The sequence below is a fragment of the Sciurus carolinensis genome, chromosome 4, assembly GCF_902686445.1.
Source record: "Sciurus carolinensis chromosome 4, mSciCar1.2, whole genome shotgun sequence".
Lineage (NCBI taxonomy): Eukaryota > Metazoa > Chordata > Mammalia > Rodentia > Sciuridae > Sciurus > Sciurus carolinensis.
Window position 1 is genome coordinate 130,218,873 of NC_062216.1, and position 23,533 is coordinate 130,242,405.

General features: G+C 38.1%; 1 protein-coding gene across 2 annotated transcripts in view; it reads left to right on the forward strand.

Annotated features, from left to right (window-relative positions):
• Nucleotides 1-10,347: 10,347 nt before the first annotated feature.
• Nucleotides 10,348-23,533, forward strand: part of Lgr5 (leucine rich repeat containing G protein-coupled receptor 5) — a 67,158-nt gene continuing 53,972 nt past the window's right edge. For both annotated transcript variants that reach the window (XM_047549448.1, XM_047549449.1), the window contains exon 1: nucleotides 10,348-10,413. In XM_047549448.1, coding sequence (XP_047405404.1) covers nucleotides 10,352-10,413 — 62 coding nt within the window. In that variant the 5' untranslated portion in view covers nucleotides 10,348-10,351. The remainder of the gene's footprint in view (nucleotides 10,414-23,533) is intronic.

A 23,533-nucleotide genomic window follows, 5' to 3' on the forward strand; every position in this document is an offset into this window, starting at 1 on the left:
AAATATTAATTCTCCCATTTAATAAGATACCAGTAGAACATAAGCCAGCTGCCTCTAAACACATTTTAATTATCTTTTAATTTTAAAAAGATTTTTCAGGATAATTATAAATATCAATAAGCTGTCATGACTCTACCTTGATACATCAATACATCAAGCTGGCAAAAGATGTAATTTGTAAAAGCACTGAGCTTCTGTGATATTATAAAAATGATGATAGCAAAATATATAGTGCTTATAATGTTCCAGGTAGTATTTTAGGCACTTTACATGTAGTAGCTCAATTATTTCTCACAATTTTATGAAGTAGATGCTATCGTCATCTCCATTCCACAGAGGACATAGATGAACTGAAATACAAAGACATTAAATAACTTGCTCAAGTTTATTCAGCTCAGAAAGGCAAAGCCAAGACTTAAAGGCAAAATTATTACAATGTCAACTCTAAGAACTTTGAAACCCCAAGAGGAGTATTAGAAAATGAAAGATTACTAGCCTTTTCTTTACATATCAGTGTATAGTTTCACTTATAACAAATATGCCTTACTTCTAATTTGAAGGTCATCAAATAAGATAAAATGTTCTGCGGGCACTTTGCAAACAAGGGTATCTTGAAGGGCAAGAGTCATAAAAAGATGCTCAATTATTAGATTATCATGTGAGGAAATGCAAATTAAAACCACAATGAGATACTATTGTAGACCTGCCAAAATTACCAAAGTTTAAAAAAATAAATAATACTAATTTTGATGACTGTTAGATATGAAACATTTTGAATTCTCATAGATATCTTCATGGTTATATAAATCAATCCAACCACTTTAGAAAACTATTTGGCAGTATCTATTAAAACAAAGCATGGGGGGCTGGGGTTGTGGCTCAGTAGTAGAGCACTTGCCTAGCATGTGTGAGGCACTGGGTTTGATTCTCAGCATTGCATATAAATAAATGAATAGAATAAATGTCCATCAACATCTAAAAAAATTTTTTTAAAAAACTGAGCATAGGACTGGGGTTGTAGATCAGTGGTAGAACTTTTACCTGGCATGTGTGAGGCACTGGGTTCAATTCTCAACACCACATATAGATAGATAAATAAAATAAAGGTCCATCGGCAACTAAAAAGAAATATTTTAAAAAAGAAAACACACATGTACCAAGACGCAGTAATTCCACTCCTAGCATTTCTCTAACAAATGCACACATGTATGTTCAACAAAAGACATGTTTAAGAATGTTTATAGCAGCACTGTGTATAATAGCACAAACTAAAAACAAACCAAAGTCTCTACAATAGTCAAGTGGATAAGTGCAGTGCAGTATAATAATAAAATGAAATATATTACATTGAGAAGTTATTGCGATGTAATAAACATAGTAAATGAAGAAGCTAGACAAGCACAAAAACTATTCATGGCATGATTCCATTTATAGAAAAATGAAAAATAAGCAAAACTAACATAAAGTCTTAGTAGTCATGAGATGGTTGCTTTTGGTAGGAAGTAGTGAGTTGGAGGGAACATGAGTGGGTTTCCCGGGTAATGGCAACATTCTCTTTCTTGATTGCACTGATTTATGAAGTGTGCTCACACTGTGAAAATTCACTAGACTGGACACTTAGGATTTATGAATTTCACTTCAATGGAAGCATTTTTAAAGGACACATTGTTTTGGAGTTAAAAGAATGGCATAAGAAAAGTGCCTGAAACTATTATTAGTCATCTCATAAAATGATACTCACCTTTTCTTTTGAAATTCTCAAGAGGGTTTTTCTCTAGAAGCATATTTGAAAAGTGATCAATTGAAAAGTGCTGGAATGACTGCAGCCTGGATCCATTGTTAACAAAGGTATCTGGCAGAGAGCTAAATGCTCCTGGATCTCCTAAGACAAATTTAAAGTCATCATACTTAGAAGAGATAGGAACTCTACTGCACTGCTAAAGAAGAAAATGTTTGTCTTTGTGGAAGAGATTAAAGAAAGAACCCCACTTTTTTTTTTTTTTTTTTTTTTTTTTTTGCCATGTTCTTACTATTAGGAAAAGCCTCCTTGTTTCTCGATTCACATACCAAGCCCCAAATATAGATAAATGGCTAGATGTTAAGATGGTGGACTGAGTGCATACTGCAACCATCCCTCTCTCCCCACAACAAATCCATAGAAATGATAGAAAAGGGCATTAAGGCCAGAAGGGACTTTCCAATGGATGAGAATCTTTGAGGAATCCCTAGGACAGAAAGCAAATAGGATCAATTGAAGAGGATAACTTACTTATAAGCAAGAAATCATTGTGGAAGCTAGATACAACCCAAGTGTTTATTCCAGAAATTTTCTATAGCTCATGTTCTTAGAAGCAGTGTAGTCATTCTATGAGAAACATGATTTTTTAAAAGACAGATTGGGTAAGATTATCTCCTCAGTCACAGGAAGGCTGCAGTAGAAGAGGGCTCAATTCAATATGAGTGACTCCTATGTGCAAGACTCTTCTGAGAACCAAAAGTACTATGATGGAAAAAATATAACCACTGAGTCTTTTGGGAAAGAGTCATATACACTTATTTCTGTATCATGTCATTAAATGTGTGTGTGGGTGGTGCAGAAGGAGAGTAAACAAATCATTTCTGCTACTACTCTTAGGGTTCAGAGAAGGCATCCTGCAGTAGATGACACCTGGCCTGAGTCCTAAAAGATGAAATGGAATCGATATTCCAGACTGGTAGAGTTGGTATGCCCCAGGATGAAGCTTATATGCAAGGCTAAGAAATGTAGGCTTCATTTGGAAGGTTGAAGAGAGTTATCAGGTCTTAAGTAGGGTGGTGACTTGGTTAATTCTGCACATTTTGATAGAGCTCTCTAGTTGCCATTTAGAGGGTGGGCTTAAAAATTCAAGCTGATTCCAGATGGAGTTGGTGAGGGCCTCCAATAGGGCATAGTAAGAAAAGAGAAAAAAGGGGTATAGGAGGATGAAAGAAAAGAACAGGACTTGGATAGCTGCCAAGCTTTGGGCTTTGTTGACAGAAAGATGGTAGCGGCATTAACTAGAAACTGAATCTACAGAAAACGAAACACATTTGGAATAGAAAATGATTATTTCCATTTTGGATATGGTACATTCCTGTAAGATTGCTAGTGGACATATCCAAGAGGAAATTGGATATATGATTCTGAAATTTGGGAGAAATATGGATTTGGGGAGGATTATGGGCATCTGAGTGATATTTAAACCCTTAAGAGTAAGTAATAGCCTCCAAGGAGAAAGGGTAGGGATTGTAGAGTATTAGACCAAGGGCGGAACTCCTGAGAACACTGACATTTATAGGGCAGATAAAAGAAAATTGCACAAAGGAGTCCACAAAGTAGAAGTTTGGGGAAATATAGACAGAATCCTGACAGTGATGACTTGGAAACCAATAGAATTTAGAGTTTCCAGAAAAAGCAGGTCTAATGCAAGAAAGAGACCCAGTAAGCCAGGTATTCATGAGATCTGACAATATGGAGGTTGCCATTTGTTGGGAGAGCAGTTTCACCACCGTGTCAGGGGTGGAAACTTGTGCACTGTGGGCCGAGTGGAATGAGAAGTGGAGACTGCAAATGTAGACTAGATATAATTCCAAAGGGAATGAGAAAATGGCTAAGGGCAGTCACGAGGTCAAAAGATTCTCTTTTCTTTTTGCTTTAGTAATAGAGAAGACTTGACCATGTTTAGAAAGGGAAGAAGTTAAAAATAGAGGAAATAGGAATTATTCACAGGGTGTCTTATTCCAACTGTTAGAACAATCAGCAGATATTGAGTGGCTTAAACAACAAACATTCATTTCTCTCAGTTCTGGATGCTGGGAATTCCAAGATCAAGGTGCCAGCAGATCCAGCGGGTGGTGAGTCTGCTTTCTCAGTTTTCAGAGAGTTGTCTTCTCATTGTTTCCTCACATGGCAGGCAGCAGAGGTCTCTCATGTCTGTTCTTACGAGGACATTAATCCCATCATGAGGTCTCCACCTTCATGACCTAATTACCTCCCAAGTGCCTCATCTCCAAACACCACCACTGTGGGGATTAGGAGTTTAACATATGTATTTAGGGGGAACACAAGCATTCAATTCATAGCGTGGAGTAATGTGCCATAGCATACTATAGGGTATAGGACCCCTGGGGAAGGCTGAGCAAGGAGAAAAGTATGGATTTAGTAAGCAGGGGACAAAGGAGAATAAGAATTTGGCCTATTTCATCTTTGGTGGTCCAAAGAATCCTAGTTATTTCCATGAAGTAAGAGAAAAGATGTCCCGTGGGCATGATGGGAGCAGTTGTTGATTAAGAGGTTTGAGGCAACTAGTAAAGATTGGCAACAGTTCCCACGGGAGTAAGTTGAGCAATAACAAATAACAGGATTGTGCAGCAGTGTTGAGAACCCACAAGGACCATGAATTTATAGTCGCTAATCTGCACATTTCTGAGTTTTTCTTTTCTAGTAGCACTCAGTACTCTGGACTAGTAACAGAGAAAATGAATTATGGTGTTTTTCCTGAGCTGCAGTTTTACCAGAAGACAGAGGCTAGGGAGGTCAGAGTGTTGGTGAGACAGTGATCCAGGGAACCACATGTGTTCTAAGCTAAACTGTTAGGCTGAGACAAGGCTTGACACTCGAAGTTTCAAAGAACCAGCGATTGAAATAGAGAAGAGTTCAACTGAAAGGATAGGAGCTTGTGTCAGAAACACAGGGGTCTGTTGAATTAGATCTTGGGTAGTGGGGGCAGGCCATGGGGGAGGAGTAATTTTGAAATAGAGAGGGTAATGCATTCCAGGGAAAGAGAATCACATACTTGAAGACAGATGCAAAGGGAAACAGCAAGAATTTCTGTGTAACTGGACCACACACTGCATGGAGCAACATTGCATAAGAACAAGATGGAAACATACATTAAGCCAGTTTCTGAACTGCCTAAGGTGTTTGGGCAGCATTTTCTTGAACAGGCCAGGAGCCGTCAGAAGTTCTCAGACAGAGGTGTAAGGGCTGTCCAGTTTGGCTTCATTGGGGCAGGTTGTGTCTGCACAGAGGCTCCTCCATAGGGGCTGAATTCCAGGCAGAGTTTTGTTTGCCAAGCTATTCAACTTGTTCTGCAACTGCTTCAAGCAGGGGGAAGAAGATCCCTTCTATCACTCTTCACAGACTCCCTGCCTCAGGAGGAGGAGCGCTTTTCCAAGTCATCCACTGAGCCAATCATTTTTCCATTGGCTCATGGAGGCTCTGATCAGACTGATGACCAGATGGACTGGCTGCTCCAGGTGACTTCTCTTGCCATCATGTAGTAGATGACCTAGAATGGGGAGACCCCAGCAAGCATGCAGAGAAGAACAGTTATCAACTTGGCAAGAACCTGACCCAAAGCAGCCAAGAAAAGGGGCCAGATCCAGAAGCAAGCTCTGTAGGAAAATTAACACTGGGTGGCTCCTGGATGGACAGATGATTGGACAAGGGAGGAGGTGAACATGATTCAGATTTGCTCTTCAGTGTATTCCTAGAATAAAACCTTACCATAACTAATGAACAATTAGCATTTGTCAAATGAAAAATTAGACCTGGAAGTAACAAAAATATTTTCAAGGGAATGATATGCTCTGCTGGGTTTGAACTCATAGGAAATCACAGGAAACAGTACCTTCAATCATCTTCATCCTCTGAAATGTTGGATGAGTTCAGAGAGCTCACCTAGAAATGGCCTGCCATGCAATGATTGTCAGCCTTGGCTGAATGTGCAAATCACCTAAGAAGGCTTACAATTCTCAGCACCCACAGTAGGTAAACTAAGAAACTCCATGGATGAGACACAGACATCAAGATTTTTTCAAAGCTCCCAGGATGATTCCAATTTATTGCCAACTGCCTTCAACTCCTGCTCCAGAATGATAGATGGGATCATGGACACAGCATGCATAAGAACAAGGTCAGAGATGTGGCAGCTGGGCCTGGTGGTACATACCTATAATCCCAGCAAACTTGGAGGCTGAGGCAAGGAGGTTCAAGAGTTTGAGGCCAACCTAAGCAACTTAGCAAGACTCTGTCTCAAAATAAAATAAAAAGGACTAGGGGTGTGGCTCAGTGGTAGAGAGCCTCTGGGTTCAATCCCTAGTAACAAATAGACACAGACACACACACACACACACACACACACACACACACACACACACACACATTAATTCCTACATCTTAGCAAAAAATGAAAAATTTGAAGAAATCTGTTTTTTAGCTTCTCTAATTTTAGAAAACTGAATCATGAACAAAACCTGGTGAAAATAGGAACATTTTAAAAGAATAACTTTAAGAATAAAGAATGCACAGGCGTGATAGTTATTTTAAGACTCTTCATTTGCTGCTAAGTTTATATATGTGCCAAGGGTCAAAATCACCAAAGAAAAGAAAAGAAAGGAAAAGGAAAGGTTTTTAAATAATTTAAGGATCAGAATAAGAACATAGTAGTTCTTCCTATCCTCAAAGACCCTCAGTGGATGCCTGAAATTTCAGAGAGCACCAAACCCTGTTTGTTTTTTTCCTATACATGCATGCCAATTTATAAATTAGGTACAGTGAGAGATTAAAAATAACTAATAATAAAATAAAAAATCATAACAATATACTATAATAACAGTTATGTGACACAATACCTCTTTCAAGATATCCTATACCATATATACTACTGGGAGGATAGAGTGTACAGCCTGGAAACACTAGGCAAAGGGACAATTCACATCCAAAGTGGTACAGAGCAGGATGGCACAGATTTCATCATGCTGTTCAGAACAGCCTGCAATTTAAAACTTAGGAATCACTTATTTCTGGAATTTCTTATTTAATATTTTTGGATTGCAGATCACTGCAGGTAACTAAAATTGTTACTGGTGTAAAGTGAATAAGAGGGATAAGGAGGGCTACTGTATTTTATAAAGAGTAGAAAAGTTGTTAGAAAAAAAGGAAAGAAAAAAAAAACAACCTAGGACCAGTAAAGACTAGGTTCTGGCCCTGGGGCTTTCCCACTGAATACTGCATTGTGACACAGAAGCCACCTCACCTTTCTGAGGCTCAATTTCCTCCTCTGTGATGAGCATCCTTACCCCAGTGATGCCAGTCCTCTCTGTCAACTGGACATACTCTGATTCTATTATTCTTAACTCAAAGTTGAGCAGTCTAGAGGTAACATAAAACTCGACTCTTTTGAGAGGAAAGCAAGAAAAGCATTGCTAATCAGAGAGTGGTGAGAACCCATCCTGGACCATGGGTGTTTCTTACCAATCGATGACAGATAAGAATCTGAGAACAAGGTTTAGAAACCTGCATAGTAATTTGACCATCTCTGTTGAATCACACAATAAATTACCTAGGATTATTTTTTCATATCTTTGGGTGTCCCTCTCGCACTAGGGATTGAAACCAGGGCCTCCTTGCGCATGCTAAGTGCTTTACGACTAAGTCATATCACCAGTCCTATTTTTTTTATTTGTTTGTTTGTTTTGTTTTTGTTTCGAGACAGTCTTACAAAGTTGCCCAGGTTGTCCTTGAGTTTATGACCCTCCTACTTCAGCCTCCCAAATCCCTGGGATTACAAGTGTGTACCATCATTCCCAGCTAGCTAGTTATCTTTGTATTTTTATTTCACACTTTAGTAATCAAGTTTTACTGTATTTTATGAAAGTGTAAGTTCATAACTAATTAAAATTTAATAAAATTAGACTTTCTCCTTCAATAGTTTGGGACGTACTGAACTGGAGGAACAAGATTGCCTTTAGCATCAATGCAAATGTGCATACAGAAGGGAAAGAGTGAATGCAGAGCAATTGATTTTTGCCTTACACATTTTGAGTTTGATTTTAAAGGCCCATTTCACTTGATCTTAGGATATTCTAATTGACAGTTATTTTCTGTTAAGTTTATATAAACTGTTAGATGCTCTTTAAAAGAAAACAGCCTGTATTAGAATTAGGCAATAAAGTGTTGAGTAGAGTGGTGCTAGCTCATCTCCTAAGAGGAGCAACAGTATAATATGCCAGGGAACACAAAGAAGCTATGAATTCTTCCTGGGGGAGATAGGCACTTTCCTTTTTAAGAAGAGAATTAAGACACTCTTCTGAGTGAGAACGGCTAATTACAGGATTTCAAACCATTAGCATAGGGACACCTTTATTTAAATACAAGGAAGCCTACAGAGGAAGTTAATTTCCCCAAGATCAGGCAACTAGCAAAACAGGAGACCAGGAGTCAACCTGAGACATGATTCTCAGGTTTGCCTACATTCTCTGCAGCCCTGAGCTCTTCCACTGTAGAAGGTGTTCCCCGGGGACCACAGACTGACTGCTTACAGAAACTTCAGGTGCCTGAAATGATGAAATAGGGTAACAGATATTTTTAAAATGGGGAGTGCTTATGAACCTTCCCAATATGTAAATACTCCTGGTTCTATTTGGAGAGTTCAGCACATAGACATGATAAATGTTCGTCTCAGGCTGATTTGCATATCACACAGAAAAATATAAGAGGAAAAAATCAGCCCTGTTCATATCAGGTGACAATGTAGAGACTAGTTTGATCATGATTACTAATAAATATGTTCTAAAAGCAAACATCCTAGACCTCTTAGAAAATCAGTGGGGTATCACTTTAAAATAAGTGAATAACCTTGAGAATTATCAAGTCTTTGCCAAGATATAGTCACAGAGAAGAATTCAGAAACTGCATCAACCAGTTAAAATATGGCTATTTAGTGAACTAAGCAACATTCAGAGAAATATTTGCACAAAAACTTGAAATTGTTAATTATTTAGCTCTTATCTAGACGAAGCCAGAAAAATTCAGATTTTTTAAAATATGAACAATATAGATGTTTTTCCATATTTATGTCATTATTTAGTTTTAACTTGAGAATATGGCACTTATTTGGCTTCATTATTATACACTAATGGGTATTAAAATCAACAGTAATTCCAATTTATGGGGTTGTTTTTCCTCGCTCTAAAACATTCAACTAAACATTTTATCCTCCTTGCACATGCTTGCCACCATTAAAAACAGAGCAAATGAGCCCTCGGTGCTAAGCATCACTGATTTACAGTTAAAATTTGATAAAGGAACCACGCTTTCAATACCAAAATCAGCTGGGTAGGTACAACGGATTAAAAAGAAGCACATTGCCTTCTCTGACCATCAGCTGGTACGGAGTCCACAGAATTATTTCTCTTGTTATTTTTCTGTGTGGTAGGCAAATCAGGTTGGGACAGATAATGATCTTGTCAATGTGCAGAAATCGCCATATAGAACCAGGGACATTTACATATTGGGAAAATACATAAGCATTCCATATTCTTTTAGTATTTGTTGCCCTGTTTCAGCATTTCAGGCACCTGAAGTGAAGCGTCTATAAGCATGCAGATAAATGTTAAGAGCGGAGGTATGTCTGAGACCGTGACAGTTGTAGTTCCGAATCTCCAGGTTGGAGCAACAAGTCATTTCCTAAGTGAACTTGTAGCTGAATATGAGAAGTCTGGTTCGTCTTGATTGGAATCTGCCCAGCTGTCAGTGTTCTGGCACTATGTTCTGAGATACACATGGCATACGCCAGTGATGCATAGGATATATGAGAGACAGCAAAGAAATAGAGAAATAAAAACAGAATAAAATCTAATTACACGGAGTTTCACTTAAAACAAAAATTGATTGAGTTCTGCGCAGAGTGACTTGTTGTTTCCTGTGCCAGGAACTACTGTGCGGGCCCAGCAGGAAGTGTGCTACAGAGCAGGATCACCTTACAGCCTCGTTTTATGGTTCATTTCACTTATTTAATGCAATCTGAGAACCTGCAAAAGGAGCATGTTAGGAGGAGGGAATAGGCTTTTTGTCTTGTTTTGTTTTAAGTTTCTTTGAATCAAAACATTTGTTTTTACAAGGTGCTTAAACTCCCAGAGCAACAGGACTTCTAGAGTTGCATGATGGAGACATTTCTCTTTGTCACACAACTTAAAGCGAGACCTGCAGTTATGCCTAGAGTTGAGTTCTGTCTGTTTCCTTTGCTGTCCTACCCACATTGTCTTATACACGAAGAGTTACAACCCAGCCCCTGAGTGGTGTAAATCATTTTGAAGCCATGTGAGCTCTTCCTAGAGTCTCCGATCTGACAGAGAGCCCATGATGTTGGTGGGTTGGAGGAGGAAGGTGGATATTTCAGTTGGAAAATGGCAATTTAATTGTCAGGCAGAGGAATGAGTTCATTTCACTGTGTTGCTTGGAATTGTGTGAACTGAACAGCTGGATTTCCTTGTGATGGCATACACTGCTCCTCACACACTGTCTGTCTTCCCCTCCAGAGACCTCAGTATGAACAACATCAGCCGACTGTCCCCGGGTCCCCTGCACAGCCTCCGCTTCCTAGAGGAGCTGTAAGTATCGCTGGAGTCCCCTTAGGTCCAGTCCTCATAGGAGGTGTTCTTGTGTGTGCCTCTTGTACTTGCTGTGGGAACCAGATAACACAAGGCAGAGAAGCTGTCAGCACCAACAACTTTGGCACATGAGGAAACACTTAGTTGAGAGGAGGGAGGAAAAAAATTGCTTATGATTCTGGAAATCAACTTATAAAAGAGTTTACCATGAGGCTACAACTTTCTAAGGTGAGACTGAGCCAAACAAATTAAAATTTTAAAACAAAGGCTGTTTAAAAGAGCTGGATGGCTCTTTGGAAATAGTTAAGCAGCAGGATATTAAAAGTTTGAATACTGGTTCATGTTTATTAAAATAGCAAGTAAAGCTATAATCAAAACCAAAACCTGCTGCTTGGTTTCGGCTTGTGACTGGGAGAATTGAGTCCACATTGCATAGCACCAAAACCTCTTGTCCTAATCACTTTTAATTGCTATTTCCCTACTTTTAAATTTAGCTTCCCTCGAGGCTTCAACAGAAAAACAATGAAATTCACAGAGAACTTAAACCTGGGCTTTCCTAAATTCACTATAAAAAATTAAAAATTTAAAAATAAAAAAGGAGGAAGCTAAAATTAGTTGATGATACACAGAGGAACCCTGATTAAACCTAGTAATCACTTTCCAGAAGATGAAAAAGAACTCTATAAACCAAAAATCTGTGTTTTAATATTCATTTGATCCTCTTACCCTGTGGAGAGATGGAAGCGACACAGAGCCAGAGTCCCTAGGAAGAGCGTTTGGCACCATCGGTTGAGGAAATCCTCTGACTGTTGATTAAAGGAATTGTTTAGGCAATGGCCTCTTTTGAAAATGCTTCCTTTATAAATCTCAAAGTCGGAGTCCAATTTGGGCAGTAATTTACATTGTTGATGTACGGCACAATCCACCATGGAGGTGGAAAGAATGTCCTATCGGAACCAAATTGTGCTACATTGATCATTTCTTCAACAGGGTGATATTCTCAGCTTTCTCTATGTGAGAGTTTTATGTGTATTTCTTTGGGATGACATTATATTTTTAAGAAATGCTATTGCTTTTACTACTAAAATCAGGTGAAATTGACCAATTTCTTCTCGAGGGGTGTGGTGGGGGATCTTAGATTGCTAAATTGTACGGCGAGTTTTTAGCATTCAGAGAATGAATATTCACTCTGAGTTCCTGGCTCCTCTTCTTCCCTATTCCTTTCTCTCAGGTCATTTCCCTCACTAGGTCTGAACCTTCATAGAGGCTGAAGCTGTTTGTGTCTTAGTCACTGCTGGCACATAATCAATAATCAATAAATTTTTGATGAGTGAGCTAATGAGACAGTAAATATGTAAAAGGAGCTTCTGACACATGTTAAAAGCTTGAGTTAATATTTTAATTTCAAACATCAGAATTTTTCTTGTTTCCTTCTCATTCTCTGACCTTACCACAATTAATATACAGTAGTCCTGTTTGCCCTTCATTTCTAAGGTATGCCTTTCCTATTCTTTCCTCTTTAATTTCTTGCCAATATCCCTTGGCAAAATTCTTCCCTTCTCCCACAACACACACCTCAACTTTAGAACACAAACTGAATCCATAAATAATTCACTTCCCCAAGGACTTTGTCAATAGAGTTCCTCCTTCCATGACCCAACTCATTCAAAATAACTCTTCTCTCTTCATGAGTTGAATGCTAATTCTATTCAGAGGCCAGGGTTTCAAAAGATGATTGAGAAAAATCACAAAAAGTAGGCTAGGGAGTACGGAGGAAAAAATACCATTTGAAAATTCTGTTTTTCTATATCGTCTTATGTTTACCTCTCCAGAAACCTCATCAGATATCTTGACCATAGAACCATAGAATTTCAGAAACAGAAGGGACCCTTTAAAGATTATTTATTCCTTCTGTTCTGGAATTCCTTCTGCTGAGCTAGCTGACTTGCTGAATTTAAAATGAAGACTGCTTTTCCATATATACCTCTGAGCTGCATCTAAATGATGTTTTGAAGACATCACTATTGATTTCATTGCAAGAAAGGATAGTATTTAACCTGGAAAAATGATCAACTGTACTTGGTTTACTTCTTTGTTCCCAAGGCTAAATTTGGGGGTGAATATTTAAAAAAAAAAAAAAAAACACTCCTTTAGCAGAGCATTGTGATTGTTTATTCATTATGCAACTGTCTCTATTAGACTCAGCTATATTTAAGTCCATATTTTCTTTTGAGAACACAAGATCTTCAAAAATGATAATAGAACAGCAATCATAGCTTACTCTGTTCCAGTGACTATTCAAAGTGCTTTATACACATCATCCTACTGAACCCTCTTAACAACCCCTCAAGGTAGAGATTATCTATTATTCCCAATTAACAGATCAAGAAAACCAAAGTACACAGAAAAGGAGGATTTTACCCAAGATAATGAAGTCAGTGTCACAACTACAATTCAGGCCCAGGTCAAGGATGATTCACAGTGACTTTCAAAACTGTGCTTGGACAGGGGAGAGAGAGTGCTTTTGGTCCTGGTTCAGCTGTGCTTTGCTCTTTCCCAGTAGCACCTAGTACAGGGAAATTTGCACAGTCCAATTTTTCCATGTCCAGGTGTAGTGATAGGTGTGTAGGTATGGACCCCTGTCTGTGTCTGTGTGGGGGAAAGAGAAAGAAGCCGACAAGAGCCATCTACCCAGGAGGTAGAGGTCAGACATTCAGGTTATTGATCTAGCATCGCATAGTGGCTATAAGAAAAATATCAAAATTTTCAGGTGCAGAGTATCACCAATCTAGCATTGTTCAATGGATTAAAAACTTTAGTTAATATTTTTATACATAAAAATAGATGCTTAAACACCGTATTTTATATGATATTTTACTCAAACTAACATCCAGACAGCCAGATCTAGATACTTAGATACCTGTTGGAGCTTGATATGTGTGCCTTTTATGACAAAATGAGGACACTGTTTGAAATTGTAAAGTCTTAAAATTACCAAAATTATCAGAAAAAAAGTGTAAAGTCATTTGGATTATTCAGCTCATGTTATGTTTTATTTCTTTCTGCAGTAAATAAGAACCTGCTACTGATGCTATCAATTATATTAATAAAACACCACCAAAAAACTCAGTCTTTAAAAATCACTGTCCATGAAACCAAGTTACCACTCTTTCCCTTAGCTCTAATAACCCAGTGTATCATTTCCCTAATTTTCTTCATTTAACTGTGTTATAAACTGTGTACAGCCATGCTTCGCCCCTCATCTATCACTAAGGCCTAACAGAGATGCCATAGTTCAAAGCCCTGGAGATACTCACAGAGTTAATGTTTAAAACAACATGCAACTGGATAAAGTAGCTATCTGGAGCAAATATTTAAGAAGAATAGAAGCCCCTCACAGTAATTGGTCTCCCTCTCTTTCTCTCTAGTGTGCATTCTAAATTAAATTACATTCTAGAGTAATTACTGCCTGCACCACAAGTTTTGGCACATTCAGGTCTTGTTTGTTATTTGTTACTTATTTTTTTATGATTCTACAAGGTGACCAGGTGTACATAGGTCAATTATTCTGCTGGTGGCAATGTACTAGGACTAAGAGGAAAAAAATAAAAATGTAGAGAAATCTAAATGTAGAGAGACTATGCTGCACCTGAGAGAAGGGTGTAGCATCTGGAGCCAGAAGCCCAGAATTACCTGTGCTGGCCCTGCCACTCACTAACTGGAATCCATTCAACCTCGCTGGGCCTTGCAGGATCACAGTGAGAGCTTCTCTGCCTATCTTTTAGGCTGTTTCTCAGGATCAAATGAAATGACGTTGAAAGAATGTTGGTAAACATAATCTACATATCGTTGTATTCATAAACTGAGAACACCTTCAAGAAGATTCTGACCTCTTTCTATTTCATGAACCTGATTTTGCGGGAATCCCAAGAATCTGGGACCTGTGAAGAAAAAGCTACTTTCAGCTCTTAGCTCTAATGACCATAGCCAATGTTTGCAGGTAGTTCTTTACCAAATTTTCACAACCTGAGCCAGCATTGCATTTCTCTCCAACAAAACCTCTCCCAGCTCTATTGGTTCAGTTCTGCTGAGGACTTCATAATCTTACTTCATGGACAAATAAAAGATCTTACATTCGACCCTTAAGAGTGTGGTTTACACACTAAGAGCTAATGGCAAATGGTATCTATCACTGGCATCTACAAATTACAGTAAACTTAGATTGGTAGTCTGATTAAACCAGGGGGGATTGAGTTGTTTCCATTTTTAAAATAGTCTAAGTTAAAGGTTTTCATTTCCGAGTAGCTTTTTAAAGTCTTCCCAGATTTTAATGCTATTGGAATCAAATACTCAATTTAGAAAAGAAACATGAGATGCTCTAGGGAGGTCTGTTTTTAAGTTATTGTTCCCTGGAACTGTTTGCTCATATTATGGTTGGCCTTGAGGAATCTCTATATAAATAGGAGATATCTATTATTACAGATGAAATTTGTAATGAGAGATACTAGCAAACTTCCTGAAAGTGTAATCTGTGTTTGCTGCTTGTACTTCCTTTCCATGTTACTGAAAATGGTGAGAGCTGTCCTGCCTGTCTTTTGAGGTTTGTTTTGGTTTGTTTTTCCTGAGGATCAAGTGAATGATGATGGAGAACTTTGGAAAATGATAACGCACTTATTGATTGTGTTTGTAAAGCCAAAACACCTCTATGCCCATGAATGATCTTCCAAGTCCCTTGGCCTTGTCACAGTGATCAATCTCTGGTTCTCATAAATCTGGCAATTGATTATAAATGCTGCTTCCTTAAAACTAGATATAGGCATTTAGATTGCTGTCATTGTGTGTGTGTGTGTGTGTGTGTGTGTGTATCTTGTGTTGACAATTAGGGCCTATTCTGAATGTGTCCTACCTCTCTGCCTCCCTTCTTTGTCCTTTAGCATTCCTTTCTCCCTGACCTCCAATCCCCAGATTTCTTCACTTAATTTTAATGTCCCCTTTCTCAGTACTTTTTACTTCCTCCATTCAACATGCATTTATGGAGCCACTGGGAACATAAGAATGAATAGAACTTGCTGAGGGTCATTTAACAAGCCCCTGCCTTGGAGGAACTTAAAATTGAATGTAGAGACAGATAATCAGCAATGAAACAAGCACATAAGATATTTACTAATTGTGACACAAGTAGCGAAGAACACAAACTTGATTTAGACAAAGAATAAATGAAGAGGGGTGACCAGGAGGGAAAGACTCACTCTAAGAAGATGACATCTAAAGTAAGATCAGATTACATAGGGCCAATCCAGTTAGGTGTGAAATTCAGTAAAAGCAATGGGAAGCCATGGAGGGGTATATGCAACTAGTGAAGCAAAATGACTTAGGATATTCAAAGATTTCTCTGATTTCTGCATGCAAAACAGAGAATTATGGAAGCAGAGAGACTCATTAGAAGGCTGCTACCATTGAGAAGAAACCTAAGACTTGAACTACTATTTCTTTATAGATTGCTCCCAAATTCATATTTTCAGTCCAGCTCCCTTTTGTTTTCGATTGCTAGACCAGTGGTTCTCAATATGGGGTCTCTAGGCAGCAGTGTTGGCACCATCTTGTTATTTATTCTTCATCTAAACTTTTTCTTTGTCTGTGCTTGTTAGAAATGTAAATTCATGTGTTCTACCCCAACCTAGCAAATTAAAAACTCTGGGGAATGGGCTTAGGAAACTGCCTTTAACAAGTACTTCAAGTGATTCTGATGCATGGAAAATTTTGAGGACCACTACTTTAGGCCAGTTGTTCTTGAAACTTATCAGAAATACCTGGAGTACTTGCTAAACTACATTTTGCTAGGCCCCACAAAGTTTCTTCAGCTGATTGGATGTTGGAAGAAGAATGTTGAGAAATTCTTTATAGGAAATTCCCAGGTGATGCCAACACTGCTAGTTCAGCGACCACACTTGGGGAATCCCCAACTTCCTAAGTGACACCTCCATCTACTGTCCCACCAATACTTTGAAACCAAAACTGTGCAGACCCAGATTAATTCATGCACCACCTCCCTGACAAGCTTTATCTCCTGTTTCTCCTGATTGCCACCAGCATTCTTATTATCCAAACTGTGCCTGCCCATATCTGTGACTCCATTCTTTCTCTCTTATCTCCTACCGTCAACCAATTTCCAAGTCCTAAAGCTCATGATTCCACAGGTTCTCTTCCACTTGTTCATTTTATTTTATCACCACCTAGTTCAGGTTCTTATTGTCTCATTTGCATAACTGTTAAAATCACCTTTCCTAATTCTCCCAACAATCAATGAATGAATCATTGTCTCTAGGAACATATACCATAAAGGTTTTCCAGGTGATCTTATAAATACTAAATGGTGAGAATTATTTCTAAGTTTTCCATCTTTGAATTACAATCACCTAGAATACTTTTTTAAACTAGTAATGACCAGAGCTTATCCCCAGAAATTTTGATTTGAAGGGTATCATTGGGGACCCAAACATCATTTTTAAAAGCTCTACATGTGAACTGAGAACCACTGTAATATAGGGAAGCATCACAGCAAAGAAAGACTCATCAGTTGATTGAACATAGGGACTAAAGAAGAAATCCAGAAAACTCTGAATAAGGTCTTGAGATTAGGTGCCAGGAGACTGGTGAGGCACACCAGCAGGGAACTCAAGGAGAATAATTGATTTTGGAGGTAAGAGGATGTCTGCTTCTAGACTTACTTCATGTAAAGTGCCAGGAGGACATCTAAATAGAAATGTCAGTAAAGTCATTGGAATGTAAGTGTGGCGCCTAAAAAAATCTGTTCTAGAAATAATGATCGGGAAGTAGTTTACACAGAGGTGATGGTTGAAGGTGCTAAATTGAATGAAGAGGCTCTGCTTTCATTAAAATTACCAGCACTGCTTACTAAAAATGCAGATCCCCAAATCCATCCCCCAGTAATTCTGATTCACTAGATTGGGTTTGGGGCCTGGGGACCTGAAATGTTTAGGCTCCAAAGGTGATGGCAATGCATGCTGAATTTTGAGCCCCACCAGACTGAAGGAGAAAGAAAATGATATGAGGATGAAACTTCAGGAACATCTACATTTGGAGGATGAAAACTGAAAGAGGGCAAATGAGGAAGAAAGAGAGGCCAGGTATAGCAATGAGGATGTCGTAGAGGTAAGGATGTAAGATTGTACCAGATCTGGTAGGCATTGGAAGGATTTTAAATAAAAGGTGATAGAGTCCTTATAGCCAGTGACACCTCAAGTGATGTAAGCCATTATGTGCTTGTATTTTCCCATTTAGGTAGGGCACTCTTGCCCAGACCAACCTGCTTTTAACCAAAATAATGGTTAAAGATCCAAGTTTTAAAAATGAAATGCTATGCTTGAACTAAATTCTCCTGTGCAAACTTTTCTATGTAAATGTGAGCAAACAACTCTCTTAGGCACACTTTGCCATCTGTAAAAAGGAAATAATAATGTTTGCTTAACATGATTGTTACCATAGTAAAATAGCACTATATATATATAAAGTACTTAACATTGTGCCTAGCACTTATGAATTGTTTAATAAATGGTAGCTACTATTTATATGACCCCAAAGCACTGTACCTGGTTTATTGAACATGCTCAAAGAAATTGCTGAATTTAAATTTGATATGTAACAAAGAAGGAATATTCTTCAGCTGTTTCTAATCTGGTTATATAATGATTAACCATCTTGGAATAGTTATGCTAGACCCAAAGAAACTGCAGCACTATGGTCAACTGTCTTTGGAAGCAAGGTCAAGATTGTTGACCTCAGAAGTCTATCATCTGATTAGATAGACTACACATTAAAGGGTAGCATTCTATACAATGCTACAGGAAGCATTGTATAGAATATATCTTATAGGAATAGTCCACTAAGGTGATAAAGGGAAAACTCACAAAGGAGCTGAAATTGAACCTCATTTGCCTGTGGTTAAGAAATCACAGGTCTTTATGCCCCCTACAGGATCTCCCAGTTGCCCTGAAAGAATTCACTTATTCTGTCCAGTGGTCTTAGCCCTCCACAATTCTTAGCCTTTGAACCTTGAAATCTGAATATTCTGATCCTATTTAATAACAAAAGCAAAATGCTCAGTTCATGAATACACAGCTTAAGAAAGGAAGTTTGGGGGCTGGATTTAACCAATTGCAGATGATTAACTTATTGAGGTGGGAGGAGTAGAAACCAGTTTTTGAAAATTGCAATTTATCAAGGCTTACTAGAAAAGACATTTGTTCTCCAATGGAAAGACAAACAGTTGAAGGGAGGCCATGATCCTTAGAACTAAGGCTACTGATTTGGCTTGTCGCTCATTTGTCTTTTGAAAGTCAGAAATTATAGTATTATCATTAGTTTTAGCTACCTTTATTTTAGGACAATACTTGTTTCAGATGAGAATATTTTGACACTTATAAGGAGTAAAAGGTTTTGCAGAAATTTCACATTAAAATGATAGTTTAGTAGTAATTATTCAGGTGAATTATAACTCAGAAAAGTGAAAAATTCTGTAATAACAACTAGCAAGATCAGTACTGGAAAAATCATACACACACAAAAAATTGTACAAAAAACTGAAAATAGACAAGAGTAATCCAAGATCACCAGAATGAAAAAAAAAAAAAAAAAAAAAAAGACAGGAGGAGTGGTACTTAAGCCTGATGTCAGTTCTCATTCAATTTCTAGAAAAAGTTAATTTGGCATTTATAGATTGTGTGCCTTCCAGGTCTTACATATTTTGTAAAAGTCAGAAAATAAAGCAGTAATTTCCAGGAGCCAATATGGGTTTTCTAAGGAGTCTGCAGTGCCTTCCTTTTAAATCATAATATAAGTTCACTCTACTCTGATTGTTTAAAGGGGCAAAGTTACTATTGCACAACTTCTATGCTTTGGAGGAAGGAAGGACTGTATAGATGGAGGGGAAGGGTGGGAGGGGAGGGGGGGGAAGGGAAAAAATGGCAGAATGAATCAAACAACATTACCCTATGTAGATTTATGATTACACAAATGGTATGCCTTTATGCCATGTACAGACAGAGAAACAACATGTATCCCATTTGTTTACAATTTTATAATAAAAAAAAAAGAAAGAAAAAGAAAAGCCCAGACTGTGTTTAAATGAAATAGGAAGAACACAATGTTTTCCACTTTACATAAAATTTTTCTCTACTTAGGTGTCCTCATCTATAAAATGTGGACAATAATAACTCCAATTTAAAGTGTGGGAAAGTGTTTTTCAAAATGGTAATAATGCCATGTTATAAAAAAGAAATTGTAGAATAAAGAAGAAGAAAAAGGGAAGAGGAAAGACTGAGAGTAAAAAATGAAGATGGACAAGAAATGGAAATGTCATATGAAAACAATTGTAGGGCAGAAAAACTTCATGGAAGAACCTTATTGGCTTTTGGGCTTTGTTTTTTTTATATAAGGGAAGTTAAGTGACTTGTGCTGTCTCATGGCAAGTTAATGGTGAGAAGAAAGAAAACCAAAAAAGGAAAGGAAAAAAAAATAACTAAATAAGAAGAGGTTCATGCAAGAATCAACCCAGGAGGCCCTCTCACTTAGCTCTGAAAATCATACTTACTACTTAACTGACAGGGTCCACGTTGAACAGTGATTCTCTACATGGGAATTTCCCAAGAGCCCCAAATGGAGAGCAGGATCAAATACCCGTTTCTATCCTCAAAACCCACCTCACATGATATACACACCTCTCACTCTCTCTCCAGGCCAGTGTAAAAGAGAAAAATTAAGACCTCCATTTTATAAAATGAAGCTACAAAAGAAAATCTTTTAAAGAATCAAATAACTTTAACAATTCAAAGAAACTTATATGTTCACAAATATATTTTAATTGGTTGCTACAGCACCAAAACACCTATTTATGTAATTTATTGGAAAAGGAATATGTCAATTGTCTATTATAATGTAATGATTTTTTTTCTCTTTATATGTCAATTAAGTCAGTAAAACTAAATGCTGGGACAATATGAGTCTCTCACATGAAGCAATATCTTTCAGGATAAAAACATTTAAAATATCATATAAAATACACACAAATTTTCTTATAAAATATTATTGTAGAAATGAATATAGCAAAAGAGATATTTCCATGGAATAATAATTTTAGAAACAGAATATTAAAAAAAAAAAAAACTCTCAGCCAAATAGTATATGGGGTCTCTAGGATTAAAAAACACTTACTCAGAGATCTGTTAGTCAAATCACCACAGAAGGGAAATATTTGCGTGTGGTTCTTATTATTTATGTACTGTGTATACACTTGAAAGTGTGGGATTTTTTTTCTCTTATACTTTGTATGTATTTCAGTTTTAAAATTACTAAAACCACTTCACGTGGTAAAGAAATGAATGATTTCCTTCCATTTTTATTTTTGTCCATAAAACATAGTCTGCCACCAGCCCAGCAAACAGCTAGTAGCATATCATAAATTTTTTGCTTTAGGACAGATAACACAGGTCAGCGGCCCCACAGATTTGTTCTGAATACACACTCAGAGAGAGTTAAAGTGTATAGTAAGTTTCAGGAAATGTAACAGAGGAATATTTGCCCTAACAATAATTTAAACTTCATTCCCTGTGTACATGTGTGATTATACAAATGGCATGTCTACATCAGACGCAGTCATAGAAATGAAAAGTTGTACCCCATTTGTGTACAATGAATCAAAATGCAGTCTGTAAAAATAATAAGTAAATAAATTACTAATCAATGCAGTGTGAAAAAATAATTTAAACTAAAATGAATATATAAAAAGCTTTAATTTTTTGCCTTTTCATTTCCAAAGCTAATGTCTTAAAAACCATCATGCTACGAAATGATACTATAGTGGCAGTGAGAATTGAGAAGCATCTATTTGAAGTGTCCTGAATTCAAAAATGTGCTGGTGAAGACATAACAGGACAGTTAAAACATTTCAACTGAAATAACAGTTAATCAATTTAGACTGATCAGTGAAACCATCATTCAACTAACCCTAGTCTGTCTTAATCCAGTAAGAACTCATCTTGTGTCCTACACAGTCCATCCACTTCAGTATTACCTAGACTGCTTTGGACATCTAATCAAATGCATGTGGGTTGTGCATAATATGTCCCTAAGTATAAAACGCTCTTTTTTGTTTGTTTGGTTTGCACTGCATGCATTCCACCTGGAACCAAGTAATGTAGCAGGTCAGATTTTTCTTCTATACCAAATCCTACCACTTTTCACCGTCTCCACCACTGCTGCACTATGCCAGGAACTCTTCTCTGAATACTCTAGTTAGTTGGTCCTGTGCTTCCCCTCTTGTCCCCATCATCTAGTCTTTCCTTTAAAATCATCCCATCAGGACATTTGCAAAAACAGATCTCATTACTCTTTGGTTTGAAGTCTTTACTGGCATTCCCAAAGCCCTGCATGAAGTGTCCCTGGACACCTCTCTGACTTTCCCCGGTGCCATCCTTCTTGTCCATCCACAGCCACCATGCTGGCCTCTTGCAGGTTCCAGATCACACCAGCACACTCCACCTCAGGGTTTTGCTCTGCTGTTCTCTTCACATCCACCTGCGTGGCTCAGACTTCTGCTGAAATACCCTGGTAGCAGAGGTGTTTCCCATCCTGCCTGAAATAACCATAAGCATCACTTCCTACACTTTTGCCTTGATTTTTTTTTTCTTTTGGTACTGGGGATTGAACCCAGGGATGCTTTACCATTGAGCTGTATCCCCAAACCTTTTATTTTTTTATTTTGAGACAAGGTCCTGCTGAGTTTCTTAGGGTCTCACAAAGTTTCTGAGGCTGGTCCCAAATTTGCAGTCCTCCTGCCTCAGTCTCCAAAGCCGCTGGGATTAAAGGCATGTGCCACTAGACCTGGCTGCCTTGATTTTTCTTAATTTGGATCATTTTTCATGTTTTATTATCCATTTATCTTCTTATTTCATGACTCTCCCCACCACACACACACATTAGAATACAAACTCCATGAGGCCAGGGCTTTGGCAGTCTGGTCTTTACTGCTATATCACTGACCCCTGAGCAGTGGCAGCACAGAGCAGGCCCTCAAGAAATGCATGTTGGATATTAAAAGAGAGCATGAATGAATGATAAAGTACATTTCTTCCCAACTTGGAGTGACTGTTAGGAAACAGCAGCATGCACTGTCAGTGACAGTCCAGGTGTGTCAACTGCCAGCTAACAGTGCACAGATGAAAGGAACATAAAGCAAAGACAGTGAATGCTAAAGACTGGAGCAGCTTTGCAAACGTGATTCCTTAAGGCCAGTATCTAGGCAGGTGTAATACAGCCTTGCCAGCTCAGTAATCCTTCAGTCATCAACTTGTTTGCAGAAGATAACAGGGACTCATATGATTCAGTTATTCATCCAAAACAGACTGCAAGGCTACGGGGCCGTTTGGTTTCACAGAGTCATCCAGGGGCCCAGGTGATTTGCATATTTTTTCTTTTGCCTTCTATGAAATGATCTCCACACCAGAATCACTGAGCCTGTCTCACCAGTATCACATCTGCAAGAAAGGGGAAATAAAGGAAATTGGGGAAAAGCAGCTTCCTTTTAAGAAGGTGACACAGAAATTTCACATAGTGCCTTTGATCAGACTCAAACTTAGTTAAGTAACCATGTTTTAGTGCAAGAAAGACCAGAAAATGAGAATCTAGCTGGGTGGCCATGTACTCAGCTAAAACACTGGGTAAAGAAAATTATTCTAGAAGAAGAGAGAGAAGGATACTGGGTGACAGTGAGTAGTCTCTACGTAAATGGTTAGTTGAGTGCTATGGAGCAACTTACTGTGTTTCAGAATTTCTGTGTCAACTTCTTAAAAGGAAGCTGCTTTTCCCCAATTTCCTTTATTCCCCCTTTCTTGCAGATGATACTGGTGAGACAGGTTCAGTGATTCTGGTGTGGAGATCATTTCATAGAAGGCAAAAGAAAAATTATGCAAGTCACCTGGGCCCCTGGATGACTGTGAAACCAAACGGCCCCATAGCCTTGCAATCTGTTTTGGATGAATAACTGAATCATATGAGTCCCTGTTTCAGATGCTACTCAAGGGCCTGTGGTAGATACAAAAACAAT